The 12,169-nt window shown below is 42.3% G+C and overlaps 1 protein-coding gene across 4 annotated transcripts in view; it reads left to right on the top strand.

The window, feature by feature from the left end:
• The window catches only part of MECP2 (methyl-CpG binding protein 2), an 89,192-nt gene that overhangs the window by 65,942 nt on the left and 11,081 nt on the right, over positions 1–12,169 (top strand). For all 4 annotated transcript variants that reach the window (XM_083482564.1, XM_083482565.1, XM_083482563.1 and 1 more), the window contains one exon: positions 10,994–11,326. In XM_083482564.1, coding sequence (XP_083338690.1) covers positions 10,994–11,326 — 333 coding nt within the window. The remainder of the gene's footprint in view (positions 1–10,993; positions 11,327–12,169) is intronic.

The raw sequence follows: 12,169 nt of genomic DNA on the forward strand, positions 1-12,169 counted from the left end.
GGCTCAGTGGTTGTTGGGCAACCATCAGGCTTTATAGTTTGACCAAAGATGTCACTAGCACAGTCAGTCAAAACTGAGATCAACAAGATACACAGATGCACAAATATAAGATGGGATACACCTGGCTTACACAAATCAAACCAATTATTTATCTTTCCATTGGAATGAAAGAAAAATAAATAAATAGGGATGGAGGTCAGATTGCATTTTAATGTGAACCTTCCACATTTGAACTTCCTAAACCAGTACAGGAACTGAAAGACACCTCTTCTTAAAAATACATACTTCTCCCAATTTTGCGATGCAGATCTCCAGCTGAAGAATATGTACAAAAATACATATACAGGCAACAATCAATTTAGGTGTGTCCAAATGATGTGTGATTGCACACACACACTGCACCAAACCCAGAAGTAGCCCCCAAACGTCATAAAGACGCCATGAAAAGGGGTGGAGTGGGCTTACACACACTCTGGTGCAGCACTGAACCCCCGCACAAAATGAGGATTGCCTTTAGTAGTGAAGATAATGTGCAAAAAGCATTCTTTTAGGGAGAGTTGCTTGCAAAAATACGTATACCAGGCAAAATTGTGTTTCAAAATGCATATTGTTACAAAAGTTGGGTGCCCCTCCCCATGCTGTGCCAAGTGGTAGCAAGATGGTTTATTCACCTATTTAAACCTTCAATCTGCATGGAGGAGTCCAGATCATACAGTATGGTCATTTCAAGAGGGGCTTGTCCCCCACAGCAGTGCAGTCCTGGAGTCAAAGGCATCTTTCTCAGCCAGCCTTCAGCCAGCCTGTCCAAGATGGATCCCAGTCTTTCTTCTCCCCTTCTTCCCAGCACACCTTGTTATAAACACTCTTTTCCTGCCACTTCCCACCTAGTTAACCTGGCATCCTTCTGTCCAAGGTTTTTTCTAGGCCAGCCAGGCTGGTTTGCATAAGCCAGCCCAAGGATTCCTTGTCTGGCACAATTCTGTTGCTTGTACTTTAATCTATATCCCAATTAATCAAAATCCTACCATTTATTAATTTATAGAATTTAGGGAGGTCCCTCCCAAATCTATAACAATATATTACGAGAAATGTGCATGAATTGCATGCAACTTTTCATGTGAACTTCCTCCCTTCCTCCCTTTCTTTGCAAACTTAGGAAGAAATGGGGCAAACCAAACTTAAAATTGGGAAAAGAAGAAACAGTGAGAAATGGAAGTGATAGATTTTCCTATCCCAACAGTGAGTTGTGTTACAACTCTTACGCTTGCTTGCATCAGAGGTAGTTTCAGAGAGCGTCAGAGCTTGCTTCAAAGAGAGAAATTATGGGGAAATCATGGAAATTTGACTTAGTCGCTACATCCACATAAAGCTCAATAGTTCAGAGTCTCTCTCACACACATACAGGTTTAATCCACTCAATCACAAATGTTCCATAGTTATTTTACTTCTTTTGGGGGGAAACAGTTTGGAAAACATTACTGAGGAAAACTCCCTCAGTGCTCACTGATGTAGAGTGACTGTATACCCTGCTAGAATTACAGCTGTTCTGTAATTATTTATAAAGCTATTGCCACTTTATAAATTATATACCATGCTCCTTTTTATTTTTGTCTTAATAAGTTTGTATTAATTTTGCACAGGAGTTTGAGCTATTACAATATCTCAGCTGTTTTGTATTCTTTGTTATCAATCAATATTTCATGTTGTATTTATTAAACTGGTATTAAAAATGACCCGGGTATCCTAGATATTGCCAGAGGTTATAATACATATTGCCAGAGTGTAACGGAGAGTCTCCGTCACATGGGTGCAGCTACTCAGGACTTCCTGTGGTGTGAGCAAAATGTTATAAGGCCCTCCAGAGTCCTCCATATGTTGCTGGATTCGAACTCCATTCATGGCCACTGGACATGCTAGCTGGGCTGATAGGCGTTGGAATTCAACAACATCTGAAAGACATCATATTGGCCACACCTGATCTAGAGTATGGGCTGATAGGTTCCTGGTAAAAACAAGCGTTTGACCAGGACACTTGAAAGGATACATTTTATAGAAAAATATGTATCTGTGTGTGTCTGTGTGTTTTTGATACTATTCTTCAACACTATAGCACACTCTGGCAATACCATGCAGATCTCCGCAGGGAAAGAAGCGATACAACCCAGAGGAGGAATAAATTTCTTGTGTAATTTTTTTTTACTGAGGATGTTGGTGGGCATTGTTGTCCATCTGGTGACACTCTGAAATGTAATCCTACATTAGAACAAGCATACGGTAGTTTAAGGATGAAGTATTTGTTTCCAATGAAAAATATGTTAACTCCCATCTTCTCCCTAGTACAGACAGTGACTGGTTTAGGAATGTTGGAGATAATATTGGTATTGGCTTTAATTTCATATTCATGACCTTTTGTTAATGTCTTGGGGTGACTTTTACAATAACAAAATCTTTCTATGTATCTTAGGGTTTCTTCATGCAACCATCTTGTCTGCTTTGTGTAGAGTGCCATATTTCAAAAAGTGAAAAACTGGACACAAAAGTTGTTGAGCTTGTTTTGTTTTGGCAGGAAAAAAGTCAGTTTTTGAGCTATTTTGGGGGGAATTCACACAAAAAAACCAACACCTGATATGGGCTGCCATATGCTCAGATTTTGCCAGACATTCTGATTTCTGAAAATTCTGCCTGGATGCTCTTTTTGGCAGACACATCCTAGATATATCCAGGAAATTCTGGACGTATGGCAGCTCTAGCTTTGTGGGATACATGTAAAGCATGACCTTACATTCCTTTTTTTAAAAAAAAAAATATTGATTTTCCAATAAAAACAGCCAATCAACATATCCACATCATAATCTAATTAAAAACAATAAACTAAAATTTAAAAAATGACCAAAGACCTTACATTCTTTATACTCCAGTGGCCATGTGTCCACAACCCACAGTCTATTATAGGTCCTATTAAAACATCTGCCGAAAGCATTAACATATTAATTAAATGTTTATAAATGGAGTTAACGGAGTTAAAGTGTTGACAGTAGTGAACACTGGAGTCTCTAATGAACACAACTGATACTTAAAATTGTGTCCCTCACCCTTGACTGATTCTCTAGTCTGTAGGCAGTGTTGTGCAATTTGTGTGTAGGCAAAACTGGGAAGCTTTGTGTATGTGTGTCAGAGAGAGACCAAGAGTGGCACAGAGAAATGGACCAAGAAATGCGTGCTGTGCATTCTCCTGTCAGCTTCAAGGAGCTGAGTAGCATCTCAGAGTCTGGGCTCAAAGAGTCTCATAGTACTTGAGGTTTTGATGCTGAGTCTCTTAAGACTGTTCTAGTATTATTTCTCCTGCCTCATCAAAGTCAGCCTTCTGACCGATGAGCACTTGCCATTCTGCCCCACTAAGGAAGTGAAAGCTTTATTGCTTTGGTAGGTGCTGGAACTGAACTTGGGCAGGAAATACAACTGGGTTAAAGGTTAATGCCAAACCTTTCTGCTCTGCCATACGTCTAAACTAGTTTCAAGCCACCTTACATGTTTGCAGAAATGGTGTGGAGGAGGGGCATGGTTTAAACCAGGGGTAGTCAACTTTTTTATACCTACCGCTCACTAATGCATCTTTCTCGATGGTAAAATTTTCTTGCCACCCCGCAGTGCTCGATGGAAGGAGGATTCAGCTTGTGCCGTAGAACCCCCGCCCGCCCACCTAGAATCCTGAAACGCCCACTAGTGGGCAGGAGGGACCAGGTTGACAACCCCTGGTTTAAATAGAACAGGTTAGGTTTGATAGTGCTGAGATACCACCATGAGTTTCTCTTAGTGTAGCCATTTTTTAGCACAGCATGTCTTAGAAATTTTGATGACTCAGTTAGGATGACTCTGCTCTTCTCCACATTGAGGTTTGGAGTTCTCAACCACATTGGCAAGCGCCTCTTCCATAAGCACAACTTTAGAAACAAGTAAAAAGAAAGTTTTTGGTGTACTTTCCCCAAGTCCAGAGTATACAACCATCAACATTAGCTTGTGAATTTATTTTTAGAACACAAAGGTTAATACCATCTTGGGGAAGATTTAGCAAGAAATTCCACAGAATTTTTAAACTAATGAAGCCAACTGTCAATGTATTTTTATTTAGGAAAGTTTTATTTAGGAAAATGGGGCAGGGGATAAAGGAAACAAATCACATAGACTTCCAAATAAAACAAGGAAGTCAGTTAAGATTAGCTAGTTGCATCTTACCTATTTAGGCTTCAGAGCATAATTCCTTTCAGAAAAAAAATTGTCTGAGAGAGGGTTAGTCCCTTTGGTTAACCCAAGTATTTAACTGATCTGCGTAGTTCCCAAGGAGATAAAAGGCTTTGGGGTGATTCACACCAGTAAAAGCCAAGCTACTTCCTTAGAATGTGGTGTGGACCAATGATAGAAGGAACTTTATTGTTGATATCAGGGAACAAAGGAGCCCATGAGAAAGTTACTTGGAGATTGTTCCACCATTCTAACAGATTTGCATTTCGAACATAAAAGAGCTAGCCAGGGGTCAGCAAACTTTTTCAGCAGGGGGGCCCTTGTGGGGGCTGGACTATATTTTTAAAAAAACAAATGAACAAATTCCTATGCCCCACAAATAACCCAGAGATGGATTTTAAATAAAAGGACACATTCTACTCATGTAAAAACATACCAATTCCTGGACCGTCTGCGGGCCGGATTTAGAAGGCGATTGGGCTGGATCCAGTTCCCGGGCCTTAGTTTGCCTACCCATGAGCTAGCCAGACCACTCCAACTATTGGAAAAAAGGATTAAACTGGAAAAGTTGATGGAAAATAAAACTGAAGAATTGCTTCCATGCTGGGGTCAGTAGGGGTCTAGATTCCCAGATGAGTAGGCTCTGGTCTAAATCAGAATATCAGAGGGCTTGGTACAGGGCATTCATACATCAGTACAGAAAGATACTGACTGTGGATCGGGGCCCCTGCACCCCCTGCCTTGCAATCTGTGGACAAGAGCTGCTGCTTTTATGCATATATTAACTTACCCTAGCCTACCTCACAGGGCTGTGCAAATATAAAGGGTGGTGGGAACACATGTAATCTTGAGCTCCTGGGTGGAAAAAGAAGATTCGAATATATGTCTCACAGCCCATAGTGGAACTATGGAATTTGCTCCCCCAGGAGGCAGTGATCGCCACCAATGTGGATGGCTTTAAAAGACGATTAGACAAATTCATGGCTACTAGCCATTGCTATGCTGTGCCTCCATGATCGGAGGCAGTATTTTTCTGAATACCAGTTGCTGGAAGTAAGGGGGCAGTGCTATTGTGCTTCTGCCTTGCTTGCAAGCTTCTCACAAACATCTGGATGGCCACTGCAAGACGGTGAAGCTGGACTAGATGGGCCATTGGCCTGATCCAGCACTCTCAATGTCATTCACAAATCATATAAACAAAGCCAGAAAAAACAGCCTCATTGTGCTAACTGCAGTGTTTCATATTTCTGATACTTACAGTAAAAAACTCAAACAAACCAAAGGTTTGCCAGTCCAGAAAATAATAACAAACAAAAACCACTCCTAATTATGTGCAGTTTCACAATGTGTGAATATAAAAAGGGAGAGGAGAAGACAATGTACACAGCCTTGGGGAATTTAGGAGGAAAATTAAGATACAAGTATGCAGCAATAGGGAGCAACAAATATGTACAGTTTCACAGCTCTCATCCACCCCGCCTCAAAAATACACATTTTGCCAACCTTGTTAAACAAAAATCCTTAAAGTACACTCTCTGTGGGGTAGAGAGGCTGCAATATCACAATGTTTTTCCAGTAGGAAGGAAATCTCCTTTATTTCAAGGGAGTTACTTCTGAGTAAAACTGGTTAAAACTGGTAACCAGTTGTGTTTTATTCTGTAAAGGCAGTAGACTTGAGGAACAAACGACATAATGTGGATATGAGCAAAGTGCTTAAACAAATATACCCCAGTATCCTGCTCTATCCAGCTTCTCCTATTGCGCTGGGAGGGTCCCCTTCTTGTGTCCTAAGTGGGGGTGGTCAGCATTCCTTCCTCAGGTTGCTTAGCAACAGTGATTAAGGGATTGGGCATCCTTAGCAATAGATGTGCTAAAGCATTAGAGTAGTCTTCACACTCAGTTTTATGATTTTCTTTGGAAATTCTTGTTTGGTTTTTTTAAATAAAAAAATGAAAGCTAATAGACTGGACCCTCTATTGGCATGGAGCCTTCTTTATTTGTACTCCCTGTACCCTCCTGTCAGCAGCCCTGCAGGGAAGTTAAAAGAGATCAGGCCATTTAATGTGAATCATAGCCATGCTAGTTCTTTCTTCAGAAGGAAAGCATTGCTATTTGATGCAGTAATGCTTCTGAATGCCACTCACTGCAAGAGTGGAGAGTGCTGCTGCTCTCAAGTTCTGCTTGTAGGCATCCCATAGACATCTGGCTGGGACTGTTTAACACAAATTGTATACTACTTAATCATCAAAACTTCTAAGCAGTTTACATAACCAGATTTCATCAGTATTTTAAATTTTAAGTTATATGCAAAGTTTGTTGCTATCGTATAATAGAAAATGCTATTACTATTATTTTTTTAAAAAAATAGCAATAAAATCAGATGTTTAAAGCATTTGGAACTAAAAAATTCAAAATATAAAAACTTCAGTTTTTAAAATATACATAATAAAAATACTTGTCCAATTCAGTCATCTTGTCTCACACAAGGGTTGGCTTGAAGCGGCTCCTGTGCCGCTGCCAGGAATATTGTATAACCGACCGACTGGAACTGAACTTTGCAAAATGTAAAGTGCTTGTTTTCTCAAGATCTTGGAAGCCTCATAGATGGGAGATCAGTGGAAAGCCATTGGAATGGGTTAAAAACTTTAAATACCTAGGCATCCACTTCCAATATAACACTTTCTGGAAATACAATTGTAAGCTTGCACTTAACGGAGCAGATACTCTAATGTAAGCACTGATAACTAGGAAACACTGACCTGTGAGCACTCCAACTGGAGAACAGCCTTTATCAAAGGTGTCATGGGCTTTGAAGACTCTCAGACTCAGGGCAAAAGGGAGAAATGAGCTAAGAGAAGGCACATTTGGCAAACCCTGGCCGTGATCAACTCCCACTCAGAAACCTGTGTTCCCACTGTGGAAGGATGTGTAGATCTAGAATTGGCCTCACAAGTCACTTACAGACTCGCTGTTCATGGAATCTTACTCAGCTACGAGTGATCATCAGAGAAAAAAAGAAGAAGAGGAATTCATCCAATCCAAACTTCTGTGCAAAATCCTGGGGCTGCCAAATTGTGTGCCATATGCAGCCATGTTTCTGTAAACTGGACAAGGGCTGCTGGGAACCAAAGCGTGGCTCACCACTATAAAATTCTGGCTCCACCTACATTTCATGTCCGACCTGTTGCCTTTAATTTTCAACATGCTGACAGAATCCCACCACTCCAAATGGTTAGCTTGCATTGAGAGCAAAATCAAAACCTGTGGCCTATCACTCAAGTCGCTGCTTTTGCTCCCACAGTTGGAAGCATTCCAGACAATCAAGCGCAGAATCCTAGAGATTGAGTTCCCAACCCTTAGCAGCGCAGGCAATAAAATCTGTTCCCCATTGGGGTTGGGAATTCCACCCTCGTTTGGCCAGGACACTCTCTGTTTACCTCACCTTTACAATTCTCACCTGCGCAGAACTCTTTCCCTCACAAGGTGTAACATCTCACCAGCTGCAATTTTGCAAGGTAGATTTTCAAAAATCCCATATTCTGAAAGATACTGCCCTTGTGTCACAAAACAGGTCAAATCCATCACACACGTTTTATTTTATTGCCCATTTTATATAAAAATATATGATAATTATTTGGCCCCCTTATTGAAGGAGGGGATTTATTGCACTGACTCTTCCAAGGTGTCTTATCTGCTGAATAATTGAAGGAATGACATTGTGGAGAATGTGGCAAGATATTTTTTTTTGGCTAATAAAGTCTTTAATATTTTCTGAATGACTATAAATGTGGCAAGATTTTTGAGTGATGCCATGAAATTACATTACCATGGGTCCTAAGAGTCATTTTCGTACCTCATGATGTCTAGACAGTTTTACCCTAAAATATCTCCTGCTATATTTCGTTTATTGTGTTGTGTTCTGATCTATGTATACGATGCACTTTCTCTGTGCCAGTAAAGGAGATTGATTAATATGTCCAATGTACGTGTATGGGTAGGCTTGCCTAAACAAAAAACTGCTTTTGCAGGTGCATAATAATAGGGTAACACTTGGCATTGCTGAATGCTGACTTGCATTCCTGGCTTGTTCAGAATTGTAAACATGAAACTTAACTAATTTACACGATACATCATCTGATATGTTATTTTACTTTTCTGTTGAAAAAAATTGATAATAAATAGTACCTGTGCCCCAGCTAAAAGGCAGGATGTTGTGTGCCAGGGGCTTGTGGTCTAATACAAGCTCTCTGAGGAAGTGGCTGGGTTTCTGCCCATAAGTGGAGTCTAACTGGTTGGGTGACTGCCAGATATCAGCAAGGACTCCCCCTGCCTCCTCCCTTCACTATACCACATGAAATTAAAATAGCAGTTCCAACCCGCTTTGGCAGTTGCAGGAGTTCCCAGAGTTATTTAATTTAGTACACAGACTGCAAGTGTATCTGTCCATGTGCCTTAGTGAATGAATCTTCAATGAAGATTTTGCCAGAATGCATGAAGAGGAGGATAGCTGTGTTGATGTGCTAACCACTCAGTGCTGTTTTGCTAACACTGAAAGGAAAAACAGATTATCATAGCTTACAAAGGTGAAACCATTGCTGAACTGTACCACCACCTCTGATATTAGTGGAAATTCAGCTGTATTCATCTGGTATAGCCAGAGATGGATAGCTCTCTTTCATGTACCACCATTACTGTTTTGAGAGCACAGCAGGCTGTCTTCCATTTGTGAACAAGCAACATCCCCTCTCTGTAGTCTTGCGTGATTTCTGCACTGCTCTGGGAGAAAGAAAGCAACGTGATCTTCCAAATGCTGCTTCTCCGCTGCAGTAATTATAGCCTGAAGATCTAGGCACTTCCTTTGGAAGACCTCCCATATTTTTGTTTATCATAGCTGCCAGATTCCCCTCCCTGTGAAGGAAAGGGAGATGTGGGGGGGGGGGGTTGGATGGAGGAGGCCTTTATATTAGATCTACCTGTGTGAATTTTGTGGTCTGCATATTCTTTCCATATTCTAGGAATAGATTTCCTGTATGGATATTGTGCTGATCTACTTAGCAAATCTGGACAACAATTAGTGCCTAAGCATCAGTCTCAGGATTTTCTTCATCCCTTCAGGACTGAAGAGAGAGCTGCAGGTAGCTAAGTACTTGGGTGTCTGAGCAAATTTGCAGCCCTATTTCAGTCTCTGGAAGTTACCGTATTTTTCGGCCCATAGGGCACACCGGCCCATAGGGTGCACCTAGTTTTTTTGGGGGGAAATAAAGAAAATAAATTATTTCCCCCCCAAGCGCGGGGCTGGGGCGGGGGAAGCCCAAGCTTCCCCCGACCCCAGCCCCCAGAACAGGCTGCTATCTGCAAGCCTAGGGAGCCCGGCGGGATGTCGCGCTGGTCTCCCCAGGCTTGCGGAGAGCTGCCCGAACTCTGGGGAGTGCTGAACAGCGCGCCCCCAGGCTTCAGGATGCAGGCAGCTCTCCGCAACCCTGGGGAGACCGGTGCAACTTCGTGCCAGGCTCCCAAGGGTTGCAGAGAGCTGCCCGAAGCCCGGGGCATGCTCCGCTGCGCTCCCCAGGTTTCGGGCTGCAGGCTGCTATCCGCAAGCCTTGTGAGCCCGGCGGCAACTCCGGAGGGCGCCCCATGCTTTGGGCTGCAGGCTGCTGCCCGCAAGCCTTGCGAGCCCGGCGGCAACTCCCGCTGGGCTCGCAAGGCTTGTGGATAGCTTCCTGAAGCCTGGAGAGCGAGAGGGGTCGGTGCGCACCGACCCCTCTCGCTCTCCAGGCTTCAGCGAAAGCCTGCATTCGCCCCATAGGACGCACACACATTTCCCCTTCATTTTTGGAGGGGAAAAAGTGTGTCCTATAGGGCGAAGAATATGGTATTTTCTTTGAGCTGCTGCTGCCTGTTACTTCATCTTCTTTGCCAGAGCAGAAAAGTTTTAACAGTGGGTGAACCAAGCTCTTGAAGAACCAAGCCTTGTAGTTCCTCATCGTTATGTTCTCCCTCTGAACAGTCAAATGGAGGGTGGGGAGCAAAAGAAAAACCCAACCCTGGTTTTTTAGCAGTGGAGAATGGAGCATCAGCTATATAAAAAAAGCAGTAAAACATTTTCTGTACTAATTTTCTGTATGGGGCTGTACTCTTATATTATTATTTTTTTCACTTTCAAAGATGAATAGAAAGGCAGTGATTTAGGGCTGGTGTTTATTTACATTGTTTTTGCTGGAAAAAATGTGTTCAGTTCTTCCAATACAGGAGTATGTTGTTCTAAAGAAGGCCTTCCTGGTGCCCAGTACAATGGCTTCATATAAACAGTTCAGGAGATATCTGCAATAAATCTTAGGAATTTTTGAGGCTCAACCCATTAATAGCCCATAATCATTTTGTGCTACACCAGAGTGCTCAAATTTCTTGTTTCTATCTACTGAATCCCCAGTAGACTGAGACTGTGCTCCCAAAAGATGTGATGGGTGGGTGTGCTTTATAAGTGTTGTTTTGGCTCTGTGCTGACTGTAGCTGTAGTTGGATGAATCGTTCCAGTGCTTTTTTCTTTAAAAATATTTAGGGGTGCTCTCATTTTCCTATTCATATTGAAATACTGCCTCTCAATGAGGCCAAACTTAGATTCACAAAATGTTTAGGGATATGTGTACCCCTGCGTCCCCCCCAGAAAAAGAGCACTGACTTCACCCATACATCCTTTATCTATTTTGCTCTGAGGCATACTTAGAACTAATGTGAGCTTTTCTTTCCCTTGCAGGGAAGAAAGATCTGAGGACCAAGACTTACAGAGTCCCAAGGATAAGTCGCCAAAAGCCAAAAAATTCAAAAAGGAGCGGAAAGAGGAAAAGCAGCATGAGCTTGCACAGCCTTCTGCAGAACCAGCTGAAGCAGGCAAGGCAGAGATGTCGGAAGGAGCTGGGACTGCTCCAGCTGTACCCGAAGCCTCTGCATCTCCAAAACAGCGCCGTTCTGTCATTCGGGACCGTGGGCCGATGTATGATGACCCCACCTTGCCGGAAGGCTGGACCCGCAAGCTTAAGCAGAGGAAGTCTGGTCGCTCAGCGGGGAAGTATGACGTCTACCTTATCAAGTGAGTGACAGTGGAGGATGTGTATTGCTCACAACATGTACTGCTTTTCAAGGCTTAAATTGAAATCAGTGCTTAGGTCTAGTTCTAGAATTTGATTTGTGCCATGCTTCAGCCCTGGAACATGTGACAAGAAGTGCCCCTGAGCATGTGCAATGCCTTCTTCTCACCAGTAAGTAACCATAACTAGTCCCCACACTCTGGCCTTCAGGTCTGGGAGCATAACTTGCAGACCATAGCTCTTGCTGAACATTTGCTTGTTGTGAGCTCAACTAGTTGGTACTTTAATTCTATTGAATCCCACAGTGTGAGTGTATGTGCATTTTAACTCCCCTGTACCGTTTCAGATTGCAGGTGGAGTTAACGTCATTTTCCCCTTAACATTTACCTTCCTTACATTAATAATTTCCTAAAAATGGAAAATTAGTACAGCTGCCAAAGTCTCTAAAAACCTACTGACAGCCTAAGCATACTTTCTGCTTTGTGTTACTTTTGAAAAGCTAATTTTGAATCCATGCACTGTATGAAGGCGAAATTTCAGCCATTGTCATTTGATTAAAAAAGGTAACATTTTTCTTTTTCCTCATGTTTGCCTGAAAGCATTAGAAAGACCACCTGCATCCATTTTCTCATAAAATCTCTGCTCATTCCCCATCATAGGGCTCAAGCACAACTCTCTTGGCTCTGCTGCTTCCCTTGAACTGAATCAGACCAAATGGCCATCAGGTTTTCTGTGGAATGTCATTTGTTCTGATTCAGTGGTAAAGAGCGTGTCTTCCAGGGGAAAGCTGCAGAGCAAATGTAAAACTGCTTGGACCTATGCCTAGAAAGCACAGGATAAATGGA

This window comes from Podarcis liolepis (genome assembly GCF_965112155.1).
Source record: "Podarcis liolepis genome assembly, chromosome: 17".
Taxonomy (NCBI): domain Eukaryota; kingdom Metazoa; phylum Chordata; class Lepidosauria; order Squamata; family Lacertidae; genus Podarcis; species Podarcis liolepis.